At 41.5% G+C, this 22,949-nt stretch overlaps 1 protein-coding gene across 2 annotated transcripts in view; it reads right to left on the bottom strand.

Annotated features, from left to right (window-relative positions):
- LOC122777729 (ankyrin repeat and SAM domain-containing protein 1A) overlaps positions 1–22,949 on the bottom strand; it is a 34,920-nt gene that overhangs the window by 577 nt on the left and 11,394 nt on the right. The window contains exons 2-13 of one of the 2 annotated variants that reach the window (XM_044039146.1): positions 21,718–21,798; positions 20,820–20,976; positions 19,708–19,770; positions 9,718–10,014; positions 8,614–8,689; positions 8,415–8,516; positions 8,238–8,324; positions 7,950–8,119; positions 7,152–7,214; positions 6,623–6,752; positions 5,892–5,935; positions 3,988–4,081 (exon numbers count right to left, since the gene is read on the bottom strand). In XM_044039146.1, the coding sequence (XP_043895081.1) occupies positions 3,988–4,081; positions 5,892–5,935; positions 6,623–6,752; positions 7,152–7,214; positions 7,950–8,119; positions 8,238–8,324; positions 8,415–8,516; positions 8,614–8,689; positions 9,718–10,014; positions 19,708–19,770; positions 20,820–20,976; positions 21,718–21,798 (1,364 nt within the window). The remainder of the gene's footprint in view (positions 1–3,987; positions 4,082–5,891; positions 5,936–6,622; positions 6,753–7,151; positions 7,215–7,949; positions 8,120–8,237; positions 8,325–8,414; positions 8,517–8,613; positions 8,690–9,717; positions 10,015–19,707; positions 19,771–20,819; positions 20,977–21,717; positions 21,799–22,949) is intronic. The other variant, XM_044039148.1, reaches the window with a different exon arrangement.

The following is a 22,949-nucleotide window of genomic DNA, read 5'->3' as shown; positions in this document are numbered from 1 at the left end:
AAACAATGACCAGAGTCAGGGGGAGAAAGAGAGTAGCTCAAGGCTGGAAAGTGGACTTCATACTGAGGGGCAGATCCTCAGAGCACAGCTAACAAGAAGCCGCCCACACAATCCCTGAAACAGATCTGTAATTGTTTCCTACCAGGGGTGACGGAGAGAAAAAGAGGGAGAAGATATGGAGTGAAAAGAGGGTGTATGTTGGCTGGAGAAATAACAGAATTCCAAACCCAGCTTGCAGTCGTCTGGCGACTATCGGCTGGAGCCTGTCTGCTGTGTTTTGTAACAGAAAGTTGAGGCTGGTCATGTTTGTGACTCGCCTCACCTCACACACCCACTGGTTCTGTTAGGCTCCTTGGCACGAAACGACACGACACTTAAAATCTCCCCGCGAGACATTAAAAAAAAGCTCAACAAAAGCATCAGAATATACAACAGAAAATCACTAGAAGTCGTAAAAATCACACAGAAATTGTCAAACTTACATCGTGTGGCTTCTTCAATGAAAACAACTCCTTCATGAGACCAAAAAGCAAGTGTAATTAAAAACAAGTATGTTTTCCTCCTCCCTTTTCCAGTGAAATTACTGCCACATACGCCACTTTTCCACAGTCAAATAAGCCGTTACTCGACGGTGCACGTCATTGTCAACACTACGGAACAAACGTGAGCTTCAGCTGTGCCCAAGTCCTGCTTTCATCCCTCTCTGCGCTGCAGTGGTGCCTGTTGTCGTCTGCTGTGTGACCAGCTACCCTCTGTGTCGTTCTGGCTTCTAATTCTAGACCCTAATGGTGGTTCAGGAATGGAAATTTGAATCACCCCATCCTCCTGCAGCCAGACTGCTGATAATTAGCGCTGTGACACATGGTAAAGGAGTGTATGTGGAGAGAGAGAGTGTGTGTGTGTGTGTGTGTGGTCACGTCTCTACTCCTCTGCCAGGGTGACAGGGTCAGGGTGTTTGGTGACAGGGAATCCAGGGCAGTCGCATCACAGGAAACGTAGTGACCAACGTTGCAACACTTAGTTTGTCCTTCACAAAAACACTTCTTGCTCAACATGTTTTGCCTGTGTTATCTCTGAACGAGCTGCTCAGAGAAAGAAAACATCCATCACACACACACACACACACACACACAGTGAAAGAGTTAACAGTTCAGTCCTGGAGGGTGTGATCTTACTTACACTCTTTCTTCCCTAAACTGCATCATTTACAGTTTCAGGGGCCATTTGCAGTGAGGGCTTGTGCCAACGCCCTCAACTCCATTTTCTCATGTTGCTAAAGACTTAAAACATCTAGGACAGCTATGTGGGTGTTTGTAATGAGGGGTGAGTGAGTGTACTGTGCACACATGTCAGGAGCACAGCCAAAAACCCACCCTCGCCTTGGCAGCGAGGGAGTGTGAACGCCCTATGAGCACATCAGCGTGGTTCCAACAATCGCACACTGCGTTAACTCTTCGTGAGATCACTGCACCCCCCGCTCATGCTCTGCTGGGGGAAAATGCAACTAGACAGACACAGAGAGTGAGGTCACCACAGAGGTGGGGTATGTATTTAATTTGGCAAAGTACACGCCATATCTAACAAATGATGTCATGTTTGTTTGACAGGCTGTCACTCCACTCATCTGAATAATCCAAAGTCAACTCAAGATCTGCCTGTGAAGACATAAACCTATTTTTGTTGAATAATGAATGTCTTTTGTTGAAGACAAAAGGATGTTTTTGACTCATAACCATGTACGTGTTTGTTTGCAGAAGAGAATAACACACTGTGGCTGTTGGAAATGGTTTTCCTTATTGATGTGCCATCCGTCACACAATGTTAATGCACAGATGATGTGGATTTATGTTTTTTCCAATATTTTTATTTACTAAATAAAGTTCTATCAGTTTTTTCCGAACTGAGAGTTTAACTATCAAACATTAAGCCTTAATTGGATTATTTTCTTATAAGGGCTTAACAACATTTAAGTGGATATAATAAAATGACTTAAGAACATGCAAAATTGCTTAAAAGGCTACAAATTGCATGAGCTAATCTGGCACTAACTATAAGTGACAAACACGTAGATGACGATGCTTAAAAAGACGTGTGGTCAAAGAACAGTCGAGTTTATTTTTATGCTCACCGCTCACATAATATGGAGACTGGTATTAAGATTGTTAATGCCAAACAGGTGCTTTCTCTCCTTATCGCCTTTTCATCCATCTGTTGCAGTTCCACTGGATCAAAACTGCAATGCACACAAGAGCCCATTTCTGAAGCAACCAAGCAAAGCATTTGGTCGAAGCATGAGGAACTCTCCAACAGAGAACCACAACTATAAACGCTAAGACTTCTGTGACATGAAGGGAATGAATGACACTGAAACTGAACCAGAACATCAAACTTTACTATGTCCTATGTTTACACTGTTACTGCTACGAGAGAATCATAGGACGCTACCACCAGGGAGAATGATTCACTGGGAAAACACCATAAAACAGTACACAGGGGTGAAAATCTGTTGAGGAACGACGTCCTGTCCTGCTGACAACAGCAGTTCATAACAGATGATACACTGTGTTCATATCGCTGACCGTGCACGCACTATCCTCCCACCTGCCGCGGAGCGTGCCGAGGTCTGATCCCTGGCTCGTCCGCACAGGGAGAGGAAATTAAACCCCAGATTCATCTCAGCCAACATGACAAAAACATATTCACACAACAGCACTTTACGTGCAGACTGTGCCTGCTGTCCTGGTGAGTAACGAAAACAAAAGGAAGGAACCACCACTTTAACTTCCTGACGTTCAAAAAAAGACGGATGTAGTTACATATAAACCAAACTTGTGGTTTTTGTGGCTTAAAAAAAGAGAAATGAGAATTTTGCAGTCAATAAGGAAAATAACAGGGAAATAAAAGTATGCTATAATGTATTTGATTTTTAATTATTGATACAAATGTTTCCTTTTAGACATCTGCTTGTTTGGTTTTAACAGTTACACACTTTGTAATATTAAGAAAAGTGTGATAAAAACAAAGTTTATTATGATTATTTAATATGTGATTTATATTTCCCTCATTCCCTGACTTATTAACATGTTTCACAGAAACGCAAGTGGTCATTTTGTAATGATTAAACTCATTAGTGTTAATAATCTAAAAGGCACTAGTTGGTTACATCAGGTTGTGAGGGTGTATTTTGCAAAAACTAAAATATCATGTTAGCGTTTCGTCAATAGACCACGATGTGTTACTGAAAAACCTTTGCATCGACGTACGTTTGACATCATTAATTTACTACTAATCAGTAACTAACTTAATTATCGTAATCAGATCATTTCAAGTTACATTAAGAGTCACACTCTCACAGAGTTGTGTCCATTTAACTGCTTTTTTTTGCACATTTCATAGCTGTGGTATGTTAGAGTTGGTGTTGCTGGTGTTTGAAGGGGAAAAAACAACATATAAAACCTTCCCACAACCACAGTGAGAGAAGAATTAAACAACCCAAACCCAAGCTTATGAAAAAAGGCTGTTCCTCTTCTGAGCAGCAGTATTAAAATCTGCTTGCCTACCATGCTTCTTTCTACAAAAATAACAAAAACTCAATAAAGATATCTGTAAAAACGTGACCATACTGCTCCTCTCCACTGTGGGCCTCACTGAATTACAGCATATATCCACATTCATGCATGGATGTGCACATGGAATAGGAGACAGGAGTGGTGCAATCTGATCAAGAATTCGGTTTCATATCGACTATGAAATGAGTCTTGCTCACATGCCAGTGCACGTCATTCAGCCGATTCCCTGTGAGCCAAATCCACTCTGTTGCTTGCGAATGCCAGCCATGCATTCTTCCCTCACAGTGCAATTCAAGCCAGTCCATCTCAGCCTGCAAACTCAAATGCATTGCTCCCATTTCACCCTCACAGCATTGCCAGCTGCAGCTGCTTTTCCCTCATTGTCTGCTAAATATCTGAGGACTGAGGTCGGACTCACCTCCCGAGAGCCGTGGTAGCGCCAGTCCGGGAGGGTGCAGGGTGTCTTTCGTCTTGCTCGGGGCTCTGAGGTCATTTGGGGCAGTGGGTTTACGCTAACATGGAGAAAGAAAGGAGAACAAAAAGGAGTTAATACAGTTCTGCCAATCAAGACACACCTCCTAGGGCTGAGCATCGATCGTCTGTACTTTTGTTGGAGTGACCAAACTTCCTCTGTATCTCTGTTTAACCTGACAAACTCGTCTGTCCTGTATTATTCATACAGCCAGCAAGATAATTGGAATACAGCAGTCATCTATGTCAGAAATTTGGAACAGACAATTTGAGAGAAAGGCAGCATTGAAAATCCTCTATTGGACAAATTTGTTCCTCCCCCATCAGGTCAGAGGTAAAGGCGACCTGGGACAAAGTGCAATAGATACAAGTTGCATTGAAACAACCAAATCCTCTGTGACGCTTTAATCATGTATCATTTGGCTTATTTATTTATTGACTGTTGACAATATTTCGGTGGACGTTTTGTTTGATCAAACACTCTTGTGACTGAATTTTGTCAGGTTGCTTAAGCAATATTTTGTGCCGTTTATGTCTTTTTAACCACTGCTGTAAACCACATTTCCCATTTGAGGGACAATAAAGGTCTGAACTGAACACACAGTCATGATTGGCTGTCCAAGAATTTAAAGTCACCAAGCTGAGAAGGGAAACTTTGCCATTATTTATAATGATTTTTGGTTTTATTTTGTTAAAACAAAAAAAAGTGGCATTGCTTTTCTGTGTTGGCATATCACCATGGTAGAATTGGCCATTAAAGGACCAGTGTGTAAAATTTAGGAAAACTAATTGGCAGGTTTGGCAGAAACTGAAGATATAATAATTTTATTTTAGTTCTTTTTATACATGCACATTCACCTGATTGTATGAATTGTTGATTTTCTTTTTTTTTAAATTGGCCCAGAATGAGGCTAAACACTATTATAAATAAATGTTGCTAAGTTGATACATATATACCTAAACTAACATCCTTAGAGTGATGGTGGCAGGTTTGACTTGAGCAGCCATTACATGGTTCTGCTCAGGCGGCTGCACAGAGAAAAACAAGCTGCTCATTTATTATCATTGGACAGCTGAGGAGCACCGCTAACCTAACAGGAGCATGAATTAAAAGATGTGGGCAGCAGGTGGGGTAGTGGACGGGTGGCAGGGATAACAGAATCTCTGAAACTGTGATGAATATGAAGGGGCAATAAAATAAGATACAATATGGCAATAAATAGAAGAGGCCGTTTTACAAAGACAGACAGTTACGAGGGTCAGTTTAAGACAGTCACAGTCTGACATATGCTTCAGTCCCTGACTGTGAAAAGGCAATAATCTTTATTATATAACTCGTTCTGTCCACATGGTCATGCTCTAGATATGAAATTGACATTTCAGCTGGGTCCTGTTCTGCTGTGCTGCTGTTCTCTGGCTGTTGAAACTCAATCCAAATGTTTTTTGTGCAAATTTAACTTGAAGTATTCTTACAAAAGCAGACAAATCCAGAGTTAAGAAAGAGACTTTGATGCAGTATTGAGGTGGATATTGTTTGACAGTGGTGTAAAGACATACAGACACGAGAAAAAAAAAAGCAAGAATATAACAGATACCTATTTTTATGTTTTAAGTTTAAGTTTTGATTGAATTTTATGTAACAAACTTACATTTCACTGACACACATGAAGAAAGTAAACCATATTAAATATATAAGCAAGAAGTAAAAAGTCACATGTTTTGGAGCAGTTTATGTATGTACGTTTTATAAATACTTTCTACACTTAAAACACAAACAGAACATAAAAGAATGCATGTGGAGGACTCCACCATATTAAAAAATACTGTACAATAATGATAAACAACACATACCTGAGGTAGGACACTGGTGGAAGACTGTATAGTGGTATTGTCATCTAGAACAAAAGACAAGTGAAATGTGGAATAACAGATGAGGTTATTCACTCAACATAACATGAGACATTTGTCAGCAGAGACATTATACTAAGGAATTGTGAAAGTAATGTAGAATTAAGTCATGTATTATGCACAGCAACATTATTTGAGGCTACAAGTCAGATTGATCTTCTTGCCATTTAAACAGGGCAGCTTTTAAAAACAGACATTTTAAATGAATTGGTCACAGTCTCTTTATCAAACTCAAGAGAGGAAGCAGCAAAAAAAAGACAAGGCTCTGTTTTTAATGGCCCAATTTATCTGCACAGGGGAGTCGTGATAATGACACCGGTGATTTAACTCCATCCTTTCAGCTCAGTGATGTTTTCTACTGGTGATCATGAAGCCGATAAAGTTAGAAGGCCCAGGGGAACGGTATTAAAACAACCATATCAACAGCTAGGTATCAAAATGGCCTCATAATTTAATCCCATTTAATCCAATTAGATGCAGTGTCAGTCACCAGACACAAGTGAGGAGCGTCTGTTCTAGTACAGGAAACACCGTCATGGTGAGGACTGACAATGTGCATTATGATGAGTAGCAACAGGAAAAGTACTCTGTATTCAGTTTATCAATGAATATCCCTTGAAAACATCAATATTTCCAATACCCTAAGAAATACTGACAATGCACAGTTTTACTACCTTTTTTGGACTGGGACTCTTGGCTTGGCGGTGGGACTTTGGTCTGTGCAGTCAGCAGCAACTCATAGGTGTGATCCTCCTCCTCCTCTGGCTCACCTCGTTCATTAATACTGCTGTTAGTAAACAGGGCCTGCAGAAGAAAAAACAAATGGAGCAAAGGAGAAAGTTTAGTAGAACGAGGGAGCCTTAAAATTTAATTGACCAGAGCTAATGACATTAGAATGTCTCCTTCATTGAGGACAAGGGAAGACTGGAGAAGCCACAGCTCAGACCAGACAGTTTAACTGATTTGATTTTCACTCCTTTTTCCACTTCACATTTCCTCTGTTGTCCCTGCCTATTCTCTGTATCCTCTGCCTCGCAGAAACTAGTATTTTTTTAAGAAGGAACGCATCATGTAGTCCCTGTGTCACTGTACAAATATGTCCAAAAGGTTTAAAGGCCGCCATACTACCATAAACATTCATGAAATGCCACAAAGTGTACGATATTTTCTGCGAGGTGGCAACACAAGATTTTAGGTCCTCACCTCTGAACTCGCCTCGTCTTCATGACCAGCACCAGGATGTGATGTGTGGACCAGGCGGTCTTTCTATAAATGATAAGAAATATAAGTTGTAGTATATATATGAGCGCATAGTTAAGAAATCCTATGCAAAAAAAACAACAAGAAACTGTAAAGTATACCAGTGCAGCAATGCAATGCAAAGCCAACTGTTTTGATAATCAAATAATCAGTTTGAGGGTTTTTTTTACATAATCAAAACAGGTCCTCTGATTTTTTAGATTCTTAAATGTGAATATTTTGTGGTCTATAACAAAACAAATATCACTAAAACTGAATTATTTTGGTATGTGGACAAAGCAAGAAATTGGAGAGCGTCATCATTTCAAGGTTTGGGAAACCCTAATCAACGTTTTTCAACATTTTCTGGCATTCTGTGGACCAAACAACTAATTGATTAGTTAAGAAAGTAATTAACCGATGAATCAATAACGAAAATAGTCTTTAGTTGCAGTCAATGTGTGCTCCATTCAAATTCATTGATTCATTTCTGCAATCATGCTGCAGGGTATTTCTTGATAACACATCATAAGTAACAGGATGCCATGTACAATATATAAAACTGAGATGATTGTCAAAGTCCTCCAAAAGGTACCACTATAAGTGTAATGTTGAAGGGGTTTGGTGGTCAGGTCTTACGGCGAGAGGACCGCTATCACCCTCTAGTGGGAGTTGTGGATTTCATCTCTCGTTTAAACCATATGGTGAGCTTTTCATACTGCTGTGTAGCATGTGTTATTCACAGTGTTATTGTCTGCTGACCTTGCCAGCTTCACTGTCCGGCCGTCCAGAGTCTCTGTCAGAGGATTTGCCGCTGGTGAGACTGTCCAGTGAGTGGCAAGAGGTGGCTTCGAACAGAGCCTCATACGGGCTCTCTTCCTCGGGCCCCGGGGCCAGCCCCGAGATCAACTCAGTCACCCTCTCCAGATCGCCTGCAACACAGGCCACAATATAAACAGATGCACAAGCAGTTCAAAAAAATTCATAGTGCCCCGTGCTTCCTGTTTTATCACCAAACTTGTCTAAGTTGGGACATCAGCCATGTCTAACCTTTTTTCCGCGGGCTGGGACTCTCCTGAGGCGGAGGGGGAGGGGGAGGGGGAAGGTCAATGTCAGGGGGTTTTCCACTCATGTGACCTACAAGAATCAAACAGGAGATTGTATCACAGCTACAAAAAGTGACATCGAAACAAAACCTTTTTACGCAAAAGCCTATCAAGCCTTTACCTAAGATGAGAGCGGCTATTTCTCGGCTCTTCTGGGAGGGCATGTCCTTGACAGTGTCCAGCGCTGCCAGGCCCTTCTGGTCAACAATGTTTACATCAATGCCTGGAAAATGACAACACACCAGTACCAAGTGTCACATGTTAATTTTTTTTTGGGTGGAAGCTGATTAGATGTTGATTGCATGGCACTGAGGTCAGACCTGCACTGAGAAGTTTCTGAACCACATCCCTCTTGCCAAATAAGGCCGCTTCGTGGAGGGCGCTGCCTTTCTCCGTCTGAGCAGAGAAAGAAACAAGAAGTTTAAAGAGTAAGAGGAACATAACACAGAGAGGTGGAGAAAAAGAAAGGACACTTACTTTGGTTATGATCATCATAAAAAAAAAAACATTACAGTCTTTCTTCTACTGTTATTTCTACGTTAAATATACGAGTCAGGCTTGGTTTCCTCTCTGTCATTTCAGTTTGTGTGTAAGGGTGACTTATGTCCACCACCTGGTCCACTTCTCTGCTAAATATGATGTGGTCCAGGAATCAAACTGCATCATTTTCCAGTTCAGAGAGCCATTCTAACTGAAACCTGCAGGGTGCAGCACCTAAAGGACACTGGATAGATGTGCCAACCTTGATTCAGGGGAAAGTAGGACAAAGTAAAAGGGGAGAGTATCTCTAGTCAGGTGGAAGGCACAGCTTGATGCAGCAGTGTCAGTGGGAGCAAGGCTGGCTCTGCTTAGATACCACACCAGTGCCTTTGCAAACTGAGAGCTTAAGACTTTTATATTTAACCTTGCAGCTTAAGTAGGAAGTAGTGTGAGGAAGTACTGCAAGAACTGATTAAGTTACCCAACAAAGTGTGCCACTACAGTGCATTAAGAAACACTTCCAGCTTTTAGGTTCACATGCATGGTGTATTTATGTAGACTAACACCCCGTTTAGACATGGTACTAACATCTGTCCTCAGTGATCCGATCACATTAAAAAGGACAGTACACGTGTCCGTATGCAGCAAGTTGGTGCGTCTATGTGTCTCTTGTGAGAGAGAGAGAAGCTCAAATGAATCAAAGTGGTTTCAAATAAGTCAATGTATGGGCACAGATTAGTGAAGAATACTGTGAATCTACTGTTGGTCAGAGGAGGTGGTCACTAGTGCGTCCTGAGGACAGATTGCTACTGACGCTGGTCACGTGTCCTCAAACCACCTCTAAATATGGTTTTGTGATCAGATCTGGGGACACATTCAGGACAGGTTGGGAACCAATCAGGACGAATTTTAAAACCAGGTCCGAACGCAGACCTAAAACACACCTCATAGTTGATGTCCATGCCAGCGTCCAGCAGCACCTGCACCACAGAGAGGTGTCCATTCCGTGACGCCAGATGCAGGGGTGTGTGTTTCTTGGTGTTACAGCTCAGGAGGTTAGGATGAGCGCTGAGGAGCAGCTTGACCACCTCCAAGCGACCATACAGCGCCGCCAGGTCCAGTGGAGTCTCAAACTTGTTGTTCCTCATGGTCGGGTCCGTCAGCTCCTCCAGCAGCAGCCGCACCACCTGGAAGTGGCCGTACTGGGCGGCACAGTGCAGCGGTGTTTCGTTGTCATTGTTCTGTTTGAAGGCAGATAAACAAGTAAGACATGGCATGGGGGGTTGGGGGGGGCGGTCACAGAAACACAGCAAACAAAGTAATAGATAGATGTAATAAAGGAGAAGAGAAGGGAAGGGACACTCCTCCATGAATGAGTGAGAAGGGAGGTGACTCATTGGAGTCATCATCAATCAGTGCATAGAACCCACCACATTAGTAGATTAAAAGAGGAAAGCACCGACCAAACTGAAGCACATAGTGAGGCCTGTGGGAATATCTGGCAGAATAGGGTTCTAGAGTGGAGGATTGGCAGACATGCATGGACTAATGAGGACATGGCACAAAGCTCTGGGGCAACGAGGTGCTAACAGAGGAGCAAAGGCACTCAGACAGGTGGAGAATGAGCAGACATGGGCCACCTGGACAAAAGGCCACAAAGACTGAGGCTGTCTGGACCGATTAACCCAAGTCCTGTCAGGCTGAGCCATCACATCTATCGATCACAAACACCAACAACAGCAACGGCAACATTCAAAATAAAATCCTTCCATGTTGTATTCAGTTGTTTCAGCTTTAAAATGAAAAATAGGACCAGAGTAACCTTTGTCCTGTTTTTCCTATATTGCTGATACTTTTTATTGAGTATATTATGTGATGTATAGTCACAAACTCTCAAAGTGAGCAAAAATGTTGCAACATGAATCTCGTAATAATCTCTCGTCGGCAGGCAGACAGTAAATAACTGGCTGAATCTGATGAGAAATCATGATCTAAGCATGAACTCAGTGAGTGGTGACTACTCTGATCACATACCCTGGTTCATACAATAGAACAGTATGTCTGATTTAAGTACCACCAGAGGAAGCTCCACAGTTTGAGAACCACTGCACTAAATCAGATCAATCAATGACAAACAGCACTGAGAATCTTCAGCACTGAGGATGAACTCCCCCTTGAACAGCCAGCAGGGGGCAGACTCTTCAATTACAGGAGCTGACCTGAGATGTTATTATGGGAATAGTCTCTTGATAAATGCAAACAACATGGATAAGGGGAAGACGCAGAAAGCTACAGGGAAAACAACACAACCCTGATTCCTGCCTTAAGGAGAAAGTGTTAATGTGGCCGAGAGGGAAATTGTGATGCAGTCACTGCTCTCAATCTCTGAAGGTGCAACATACTGCAAATATGAATCTGAGTGATCTGCAAACTGAGCCTGTATAACCTGACAGCTCTTTGGCTCCTTTCAAAGCCGTGTGTGTGTGTGGACGGGTGGGGCAGAAGATGCCAGCCATTGTGGAAGCACATGCTCCAAGAGTCAGTCATTCCAGACTCATAGAGACACCTACAGCTGGCATGAGATACCACACACACACACACAACATGGACATGCATGATGCCAGGTTGAGCGACTCTCAAAGAAACAAACCAGCTGTGGTGCAGAAAACGCTGGGGCAACAGGGTAGTTTAAGTCGGGTGAAAGTTGACCTTTTCACCCAGTTCACAAATAGCTGGCACCAGATGGGGTTCAGCAGGTATCTCATCTACTGTTGTAAGCAAGAGGTGGAGCTTTTGGACACAAAAAGGACACCTGCCCTTTAAAGGAGGAAGCAAAGAGGCTGGTAAATAATTGGATGAACTTAACTGAACCAGGAAAAAGAAAAAAAAGAGGAATAAACGTTACTAGGAAGTAAACCAGATCAGCTGATCCGGGAAAAGAACTTCACACTTCAGTCAGAGAAGCTTCTCTGTCTTTTAAATCTTACATCTGCTGCCTGGTAATATCTGTGTCATCAGAATTTTGAAAAGTGCCCGAGAAGTAGTAATATTAAAATGACTTTACTTTATAACTTTCATACATTAGACATTAAATATTGGATGTGGGTACTTGTTCCTCCTCTCTGTTCACATTTATAGATTTTTGAATTCCTAAAACTTGGTTAACAGGTTTTTCGATTATTGTCCTGTCTGACATCCAACCTAATTTTGATATTTGACGTGTCTCTGCTACAAAACATTTGCACATCAAAAGCCCTGTTGCTTTGTGGTGCACCATCAAGACATTTCAGAGATTTATTCTGAGAACAAAGATGACCTCAGCGCACACACAAACGCACACGTTGCGATTACATTAGCATGACTCACTTCCTCTAACATGCAGGTCTGCCGCCTCAAAAGTAATTCATTTAAACGTTACAAGCACGTATTAACAGAAAGCATCCAAAAATCCATCATAAAGTTAGGTTTCCCTGAGGATATTAAACAAGAGTGCAACAAATCACAGCCAATACTCGCTTGTGATCACGTAAACACCGTCAGCGTGGTGATCAGTCAGTGCTCTGCAGCCATGGGTCAGCCAACATCTGACCATATTAAACATGGCTGACCGGCTACTTGACTCAAAGCTGCGAAACAACCAGCTGTGACGCCCCAGCCTGACCACAACTCCTCTGACGCAAGGTATGTGAAGCATGTTAGTCACACAGCAGCCACTGCTCACTGACGTGAACACTTCTACTACACATGTTTAATTAAAAAAAACACACACACACCACAAATCAGCAGACCACAGTGGGGCGTGACAGGTAATTTCAACTACGATAGAACAACAAATTTGAAAGAACACAATTAGCAAAGGCTGTGATTTAATCACTCTATTTTCAGTTGTTCTATGCCAATTTAAAACAAAAGTAAATGCTAGAAACATTTCACATAGTTCTTGTCCTTAGATTAAAGAGGTTATTATTTTTACGTGGTAATAATCCATTTTGCTTTAAAGCAAGCATTTAGCTTGGTATTGCTAGAATAGGGGTAGTATTTTTGAAAGTGCCCCCCCATTGACACTAGGTCCAAGACTTGGTCCGAGGCTTGAAATTGCAACTGCAACGCTAATTCCGCACTTTTTAGAGGGGGACGGGACCTCATTCCCAGAATGTAAACAGTGTCCGCCATCTTTGCTAACAGTTACGCTAACAGGGCCAAGTGTCACTGGTGGGCACGTAACAAAGAAATGAATGAAGATATTTCTCAACTCAGGGGAAACTGAGGTTGGGAAGCACAATTTTTCAAAAATACTACCCCTATTCTAGTAATACAAAGCTAAACGCAAATCTGTGAAGTATTCCTTTAAGTCTATATGATAACAAAATGCAATCACAATATATAAAACACAATAAGACATTCTAACTAAATCTTTCAGACTTCATTTCAACTGAGACAGACCAGGAGCTTCTTTAGAAGTTAGATAGAATTTTTACTCATAATTTAAGTATTTGTTTGATTCAGCTTTTAGAAATGTTGAAAGACAATTTTATGTGCAGCTACATGCATTTACATCTCACCAGACACAGTTACTCATATCTGTGTCATACAAGTGTGTGAGATCCTGTGTGTGTTATTACATTACTTATTACTAGTTATTACTGAATTTCTAGCATCATCTAGTATTAATTAGAATTCTAAATGATATAATAGCTAGACATTTTCCACAGACATTTTCTGTTTTTAGTGCCAAGCTGTTACTTATTATTTAATAATAATTATAGAAATAAGAAGTTCTTAGCATTCTGTTACTTCCGTAATTCAAAAATATCTTGTTACTGTAAAGTGTTAGAGATGAAGTGTGTACTTCAGCTTTAAAAATTGATCTCCGATTCAGTTGTCCAGGGCGAAAGACAAGTGATGCAAACATTTAGTTTGGTGGTGTTTTTGTTTTTCCTTTAAGAAGTAAACATGGCACAATAAATAAAATATAAGCAGAGACAAAAAAAAAAACAAGAAAATTCCTCTTCAAAGCATTGTTAGACCAAAAATAATTTGTGGTTATAATGCAACAATTTCTAATTCTTAAACATAAAAAAGTCACAGTGAGATCAAATCCCACGACAGGCCACCACGTGAGCAGTCAAACAATCAAAAAAATGATGACGAGGCCTCCTCTGAAGACTGTCTGGCAGAATGACACCAGTGACTGGCAGCCATGCTGAACGGGAGATTAGTGTCCTTACTGTAACAGCTAAGACTTCCTGGACTGTGCACATTTCTCTGAAAATCCTGTCTTTACTGTAACGCCGCTGCTGCTGCTGCTGCTGCTGCGGTGGCACAGACCGCATAAAACCTCATCCTGATTTAGACCTTCGTGCAGGTCAAACAGGCAAGAGATTAAGATCTCCACTGGTGTCTACTGCTGATTGATAGAATCTGCCCTAACTGGGAACATCTGGAGATTATGCTGCATTGTGTTTTCATGCTGCAGAATAGTTTGACGGGGAAGGGGACAGCGGGGGAGCGGACGATGAAGGATGTTCGAGTTCTCACAACCTGGAGTGTGGAGACGGTAACGTGGTCTGACTAGTGACCTCTGTCACGTGACACACTGGCAGGCAGCAGAGCGAGGCAGCGGTTACGCCATCCTCGCCCCTGGTGGTGGTGTAGTCGTGGTGGTGAGCAGAGCAGCTGTTGTGACTGGTGTGCCAAAGAGCTGCCCATCCTCACTACACTGTCACAATGTGAAATCCCACGGGTCTGCGGGTATTCATAGGACACACATGCATGGTAGGATATTTTCAATTTGGGAGAGTAATATCCAAAAACATGGATAATGGAATTTTCATTATCTCTGTGTGTTTGTGAGCTGTTTTTTTGTCAACAAATTTTGTTTGTATAATCATTCAGTATCTATGTTGCACACTTATGTACACACATATTCCACTTATGGGTTCGGGATAACATCAACAATCACTTTAATGTGTTTACAAGCACTTAATGAAATGTTTATATGCTCCTTGAAAATGTTAAACATGGGGGGGGTTAAAGCTGCAGCATGTAACTTGTGGTGATTATTCTGCCTCTTGGTCTTAATAAACAGAAACAATGGAATGTTATTTTTATGCCGCATCCTTCATCTGAAAACAGGCTCTGTGTGAATTCAGCAGTACAATATACTTCTGAAACTTTGCATGGGCACTTCCTTATATTTTCAGTCATAAGCCAACGCGGATGTCTTCACTTTACTAGTGCAGTGTTACAGTTGCCTCCGTCTGTCTTCATATTAAACAAATCAGATCGCCGATGCAGAGAAACACAGAATAAGTCGTGTGGAGCTTGGTTGATTACATTTACAATCTGAAGTCTAGAATTTTGCTTGCTACATTCTAATATTATACAAATATAAAACCACACTGTGTGTTTCAACACATTTGTTAAAGGAGGCCTGTACGTGCCCAGTGTTCTTTGCATTAAATGAAGAGAAACCATTAAAATGTATATGCCAACTCTCATTATGGATTTTTACTTGGACACTGTCACGCACTCCACAATAAACTGTAATGTAATGAAATGACTGACTGGCTTCCTGCCATAGATTGTAACTCTCTGTACAGCTGACTTTTTTTCCTCCCTTTTCTTACAGGAAAGATCAATTTTACTTCCAACATTACACTTGGTCCGGTAACCCTCAAAGAAAATCTGCAATTGCTAATGGATGGATTAATTCAATGGTGCACACTTTCCAAATGCAACTTCACAACAATTTACAGCAGATGCCAGCTCTGCATCTCTTGCCAACAGAACACCAGAAGCAGACGTCACGCAATCCTGCCTTGCGACACAATACAATGCCATTTTGGCGTGAAGCCGCGCTGTTCTAATCCATAGACGTATATCAGCGGCGGAATATTTGCCAAGACAATATAGTATGTCACACAACTTGACTCTTTTCTGGGCAAATTCATAAAAAGTGAAGCTATTGTACCCCAGGAGGCCATTTTATTAGAAACTCAAACATCCTGAGAGAAAATAAAGGTATCACAGAAGACAGAGCAACAGGACCCTGCAGGAAACAGATCCTGCATGTGTCCAACACTTGCCAGCTCTAATGTCTTGTTTATTTTACATGCTTTAATTCCGATGTGTACGCATTCTCTAAGGTAGGATGAGGGAAGAAAGTTGAACAAGTCGGAATACATCAGATCTGGAATAACGTCCACTCTGGCCGTTTCCATACTGGTGAAAAGAACCAGGGAGCATGATAAGGCTCAGATATATTCAGTCTGTCAAGTTATGCGATATTCTGCTCACCGTCTGTGCATTTTAAGTGGACAGGGGACTCTGACAGCTCGACACTGTTCATTTTTGCAGAAGCTTTTCCTGCCACCATGGCATGGCAACTCTATTGGCTGCAACTTACAAAGAAGAAGCTTGAAATGAGCAAATATTAAGGCATGGTACGATAAGACAGCAAAAGTGCTTCTCAGGCCATTTAATGGCACAATATTTCAGGTTGGACAAGCAGAAAGCAGAGAGCAGAAGGCCCAAGTAGTTGAGGGAAGACCTGGACACTGACGTGACTCACAGAGGGGATAAATGAGCATACTGGCAGAGAGCGAACAACGTGCCTTGAGGAAGGAAGGAAAACTCTGCTCCACTTGATAATGAGGTGACCATGTCCACAGAAATTACTTCTGCTGCTGCCATCAGAAACTTTCACTCACGTCAGTCAGTGCTCTGAGACACTGCAGTGCACACCAAGTCTGACAGGAAGACACACGATTCATCCATGAATAACTATTGGGTTCACCCCTATTTTTACTATATTATTTGACTTTTCTGGAGCTTCAGTTTTTCTTTCGTTGGGAGTGCAGGGCATGATGCTGTTAGAGTTCATGTTTGCTGCAGAACGCGTGCGCATCTGAGTCAGTGGATCTCATCTAAAGACATACTGTAAAAGACATGTGACCTATATAGAAAAATGAAGCCTGAGTGAAAGGTAGCATGAGACGAGTCAGAACAAACCAAGGGCTACATCTTATTATAGAGTGGTGATTGGAAATATGTTAATTAACAACAACAATTAGGTCAAATAAAACATAAAAACAAGCACTTATCTGTCGAACCAAGACTCCTGAATACTCACACATTTGATTAAGATATCCAGTTTTCCTCATGTTGACATTTGTACATGCATTTTGCAGAATGTCCAAATGTGAAAAATTATAGGATAATTATTAAGGTCACAAAAATCACAATATATCACCTTGCTTATAGCATCACAATATATCACATTCCCTGTATCAGGATATGGAATTTGAAGCAGGCTTGAGATCATGTGACGTTCATCATGACGCCTTTGAAACATTTAAAGTTACTAACCCACCAAGGACACTATCAAGGAGAGACAGCAAAGAGGTGTGATGCACGAACATTAATCTGACTGACTGGACTAGGATCAGAACTGGACCGAGTCCAGTCCAATTCCCTTAATGTCCTAAACAGGGACCAGCGATGCCCCAATTCTTCCAGCCTTTCAAGCCTCATCACACACCTTTCATGTCTGGCTATAGCTTATGCTACACAAACACCACCCCATTACCCACTGTACCACGTACAGCCAATAAGCCGTGACACTGTTACTATGACAACATCCCGCCTCTTCTTCTCATCCAGCAACGCAAGCTCAGGGGCACAAACTGGCAGCAGGAGGGGAAGGAGGAGGAGGAGGGGCAAATTCTCCCATTTACACACTCGCACAGAAATGCATGGCACGGACGTCTCTCTTTGATGCTGATGCAAAGAGACTGGTGCGCTGAAACGCTCCCATCCTCTCTGGTCCTGGGGTGTGATGTGAGGGAGGGCACGATGCACCCCGCCCACTCAGTCACATGATGCCATCAGCCATGACCACAACCAGGGCCACAGTCACCACGCCACATCCATGTCTTTTGATTTATTCATAACCGGGAATCAATTTCTCATGGTCGCCGGGTAGTGCTGAAAGTGCTTGCATGACCCATAAACTTAACCTACTCACACACTCGATGCAAAAAGACAAAGTCAGAAAAATGCAGCCACTGCAGGAAAACTCACACCCTGATAATACAATTTTAGCATGCTTAAAAGTTTGCCATGCAATCCAAACAGTAAGAGGATTCGTCTCGGAGAAATGTGACATGCGCAAAAATAGTCTGCAACTTTTAACACGGGCCCGGGTGAGTTTCCAGCTCTGCAGTCAAAATCACAGAGCATGTTCACACTTCTCATTGCTGTAACTGTGAGAGGCAGTGACACTGTCAGTTCTGCAGTGTTGCCTCAACTGGCATCCCACTCATGAAGACAGGCTGTGAGTGGGGATTCCCTTTGTATCTGTAGGGCAGCAGTGAAACATAAATATACCTGTAATAATGAAAGATAACGAGTATAAGTGGCATTCAACCTTCTGGTTTGTTCCCAGTAGGAGCATCTGATGAGTTTAACGATGGTTTAAATAAAGATGTACTATGTAACATTTCCGATTGAAAACATCTTAAGACGACAATTACATTAGCCAACATTTATCCAGCACACTTAAAATCTATATTTCTGTATTTATTTGCATGTTTATATTCAAAGTAATGGACTCTTTCATTTGTATTGTTTAACATAAGGACAACATCTGCTATAACTTTCAGGGTGAAACCCCATGAAACGAGAGAAGGAAATATTCTATATTATTAGTGAGATGGAGAGTCGTCTTCTGTGTTTGTTTTTTTCATGTTATTGTGTGTATTTGTCACAACTCATGGCCATTTGCTGCACGTTCTTCGGCCCAAGTGCAAATGCCAGAACAAGACAACAATTCCCATAATCCCACACTGCATGTCGTTTTGACTAAGAGACCACCTAGTGGCAGAAACTTCATACTGTGAGTCAGAAAGCGTCAGAAGTTGAGATTTTATCTCTTAATCTTTTTTCTATTCTGTTAAAACTTTATCTCCTATACGTTTTCTTCCCATAGAAAGTTTGGTTAAGTCACGTCACCCCACGTGAGTGGGAGTGAAGTATTGTTTTTAGTGGCTCTATGTGTCTGTCTGTTTGTTTGTGCTTCCACACTTGCCAATATGGCCGCCAGAGGCTTGTTGCGTGAATGAGGTGAAGTCTGCCATCTCTGATACCTACTAAATCCATGTCCATACAATTTTGTGTAGGAGTGGGAAATGACCGAAGGAAGTGAGCAATTCTTTCCTCCACTTCCTTTTTTAATCTGTTCTGGATGGTGTGGTCATCTTAGCAGAGAAACTCTTGCTCTGAGCACTATTCTAGTTCATCTTTGTCATAATACAGAAATGGGTCATTACTACTTATACATACTTATTCAGCAGAAAATCTTTTTAGCAATTATTGTGAAACTGTATAGTGAGCAGCAGCACTCTGGGGGTAGGTTTTACAGACAACTTGCTGTAAGCAACTAATCTTAATGGCTGTTAGGAGTTTTAATTGATAGGGTAGCAGTAGTTTGATTAAGTCAATATTATATTTGAATTGATTTAACTGATTTTTGAAAACATCTCACAATTCACTGAAGCGATTCACAGTGGGAAAAGCATTTACTGAGCTTTCTGGGGCATTTTTGGCCATTATTCCTGACCCTGCTCACAAAGGGGCTGGTACATGGGTAGCGTCACATGTCACACAAAAGATTAACATCTGTGGTGGAGGGCATGCTGTAATACAGTGTCATTTGACAACAATTTGGAGATCACAAGCAAACATGGGTAGAAAGCCAGAGGACAGAGATGCACTGATGATAGCCAGTGGAATTAAAAGCCTCCCCCATATCTCTGCAGCAGTGAGCAGCAGCAGCAGCAGCAGCAGCAGCAGAAAACCAATCCCAAGCACATTAAGCCAACACAGCAATAAAGGAAATGTTGTTTTTCGGCAGCAGCACCGTGTGTACACACCTTGGCATTAATATAGGGGTCAAAGGGCCCACAGCGTTTGAACTCTTTATGGTCTACAGAGCTCTGGGAGGGAGAAAGAAAAGATAGGCCAATGGCTTTGGTTCAGACAAGCAATGAACAAACAAATGATGATAACAAACTAAATTAAAAGCAGGAATTAAAACAAAATCAGAGTTGAGTTAATGTACAATCAGGTGTCATTGGACAGGCATGGAGAAATGACACAAAATGAGACCAAGAAGCTTTAATCTGAGGGTCTTAGATTAGATAATGTGATTATTACTCATAATGGGTCATTTCTCCTGAAACCAAACAGAACTGAGATGATGTTGGGGGGCATTCTGTGAGGTAAGCAAAACAAAATATCAAACACATGAGTTAAAACAGTTAAAATGGTTTGAGCAAACAAGCGTTTCTCACACAGGCACGGCGCTCAAAAGCCACGATGCACTGAGTATAATGCACTCTTCCAAATACAAATCATGTCACGCTGTAAGAGACTTTTTAAGCCAAAACAAGTCACATTTTTGCTAAAAGAAAAGATAATATGAATAAATCAGGGATGGCTTTTTTGTGACCGATACTACACTTCAGCAGTCGATACTTCGACTGCTAGGCTGACATTTGCAGCCCTCACTAACATTACATCTCTCTTTACAGAATGTTGACTGTGATTATTGAAGCATCAAAGTGTTCTTTAAAGTTAACGACTCGTCTTGAGTGTTCTTCTTCTTTTCCAATATCCCATTAAACAATTCCGTTGTCAGCCCAGTACAGATACTGAGAATTTAGACAGCTAACAATAACAATAAGCGAACACCTACTACGTGGAGAAATGATCAACTTTAGGTGCTGACTAAACAATTAGCACTCCAATAAATAAACTACAAGCGCTCAATGAATGTGTTCACTGTAAAAAGGTGTTAATGTGTTTCCTGCAGACACACAAACTCTAAGCAAATCACTTCAGTGCCCGCGTCATTTCACAACTCATGATATTATCACCCGAGTTAAAACTGCATGAAAAACAAAAAAAGAGAACTGTAAAAAAAACATATACGCACAAACAAACACAGCAGAAATAAGGCAGAAGAGAAAATGCCGTGTCAGACCTGTTCATTGAGTCTAGGGTGCGAAGGTCCCTGGTGAATGAGCAGTTTGACGATATGTTCATCTCCCTTCCACGCAGCCAGGTGGAGAGGGTAGCAGCCCTTGTTGTCAGCAATGTTGGTTAAGGCCTCGTTTCGCAGCAGTGCCTCCACCACCTCACTGTGGATCATTTAAAGGAACACGAACGGTCAGAAAACAGCAAGAGCGTAAACCACACTAATAAATACAAAAAAGCCCCGTCGTTAACAGCATTAACAGTCAATCAATTGCTTTAGCTTCCCCTGTGGGGCGACTGCCTGTAAGGGGAAGAGCTCATTTAATGCAGACCATAAAGAGAGGGACTGAACCAGGCTGTAACAAAAAGACATTTCTCCCAATTCCCATACTTAAGGCTCATTTACACTGAAATAAGTGGGCATACTCATCACAATTTTCACACAGACGACACTGGGGTAAGAAAAAACACCTTTTCTTTTCTCCCAGGTGAAAAATGTGCAACACAAAAAAAAAGGCATGTAGTAACATGGAGTGCAGTAACAGTACGGTCAAAAAAATGACGTCCCTCTCTAAATTAACCGTTCAATTGATCCAGTTGAAAAAAAATGTTGAGCTCGGTCCCGAAAAATTATAAAATTCATGGCTAACAGTTATGCTAATGGCCTGAAAATGAATTCACGTTGCAGTGTTCTGCCAGAAGTGAAGCAGATGGAGGAGAAATTATCACCAGGTTTTGTGTTTTCACCAATACCTGCTCGGAGCTGTTGATTAAAAAAACAAAACTTGCAAAATAATTTTACTCGGGGGGTGAATACTGATTAAACAACTTGTCAAAAACCCACTTAAACGTGTATTTAATGATGTTTTTAACCACTTGGAATGGATTATTTATCACTGATCTACCTGTGTCCATTGAGGGCAGCATGGTGGAGGGGGGTGTATCCAGTGCTGTCCACACAATTCACATTGGGGCCTCTCCAGATGCTGTTCAAAAAGTAGAGAAGATTGTCGTTATGCTTCATTTACACAAAAACACACTCGCATACACACAGAGCAAACAAAGCCTGCCCATTACCCCTGTGTAAAGTCTCTACCTGTGGGTGTGACGGAGTCTGTTCTGATCACTATCTCAGCACCACAGTCTCTATCTACAGCTGTTCACCACACTCAGCCCAACCCCGGTGAGACGACAGGAATGTATAAAGCACAGAGCCAACAGCAGAAGCCTCGAATGAGGAAACCAGGGGCAGCTAATAGATACGCTAATTTTGTCTCGTTTACAGTAAAGTATGCAATTCAAATCTGTTTATTCTGAGCCAAGCACTGAAGTAGAACAGGCTTTTATTATGCGAGACAACAAACAAAGCACGGAGACTGAGCCAAAAAGCATTAGAGCGGCATAAGAACTGCAAAACTTGGCCAACGACAGCCGAAGTCAGCTGTCAGCTCCGATTGGCTTGTTTCTTTTAATTTACTAACAGCACTGTAGAGAGGAATGAAAGAGGACAGTGATATACGAGGGGAGGTAAAGAGTAAAGAGAGATGGAATGAGTAATTTAAGAGGCTAAAGGATGTCAGCTGAGATGTGAGTGCCAGTCGAGGATGCGAGGCTCTCTGAGAGGCCTTAACACATCCTAAATAAATCATGTCACAAGGAAATCCCAGCTCGAGTGAACCAAATATCCGAGACCAGAGTCATTTGCCATACAGAAAGAGAATGGGAGCAAAAGAGTTTTTTCCTCACACAGAATCAAATATGACTGGAAGAGTTTTTGTTTCAGAAGAAACTTTTTTCCCACTATTCACTTATTAATGGAAGAATGTCTGAGAATCCTGGGGTGAACTACTGATAATGTGTCCTGAAGTTTAAGTATTTCAAAGAACATCTGACTAGTTTTATCGCTAATAACATAACAAGTGTAAGAACTATGATAATCTATATTATAATGTTCTTTTTTAATCAAAGGAAATATGTCTAACATCTACTGCTGAGTGTTAATATTTGGTGGCGATTCCTGTCACACGTTGATGTTTGCATAGAGTGCTGAGAAAAATCTAGGGATATTTAACATTATATGTACTACAGTGACACAACGTATGATATGGAAAATAGCCGACAGCAGATTTAGCAGCTT

Source organism: Solea senegalensis, linkage group LG11, assembly GCF_019176455.1.
Source record: "Solea senegalensis isolate Sse05_10M linkage group LG11, IFAPA_SoseM_1, whole genome shotgun sequence".
NCBI classification, from domain to species: domain Eukaryota; kingdom Metazoa; phylum Chordata; class Actinopteri; order Pleuronectiformes; family Soleidae; genus Solea; species Solea senegalensis.
This window is presented reverse-complemented; position numbering and strand designations above follow the sequence as displayed.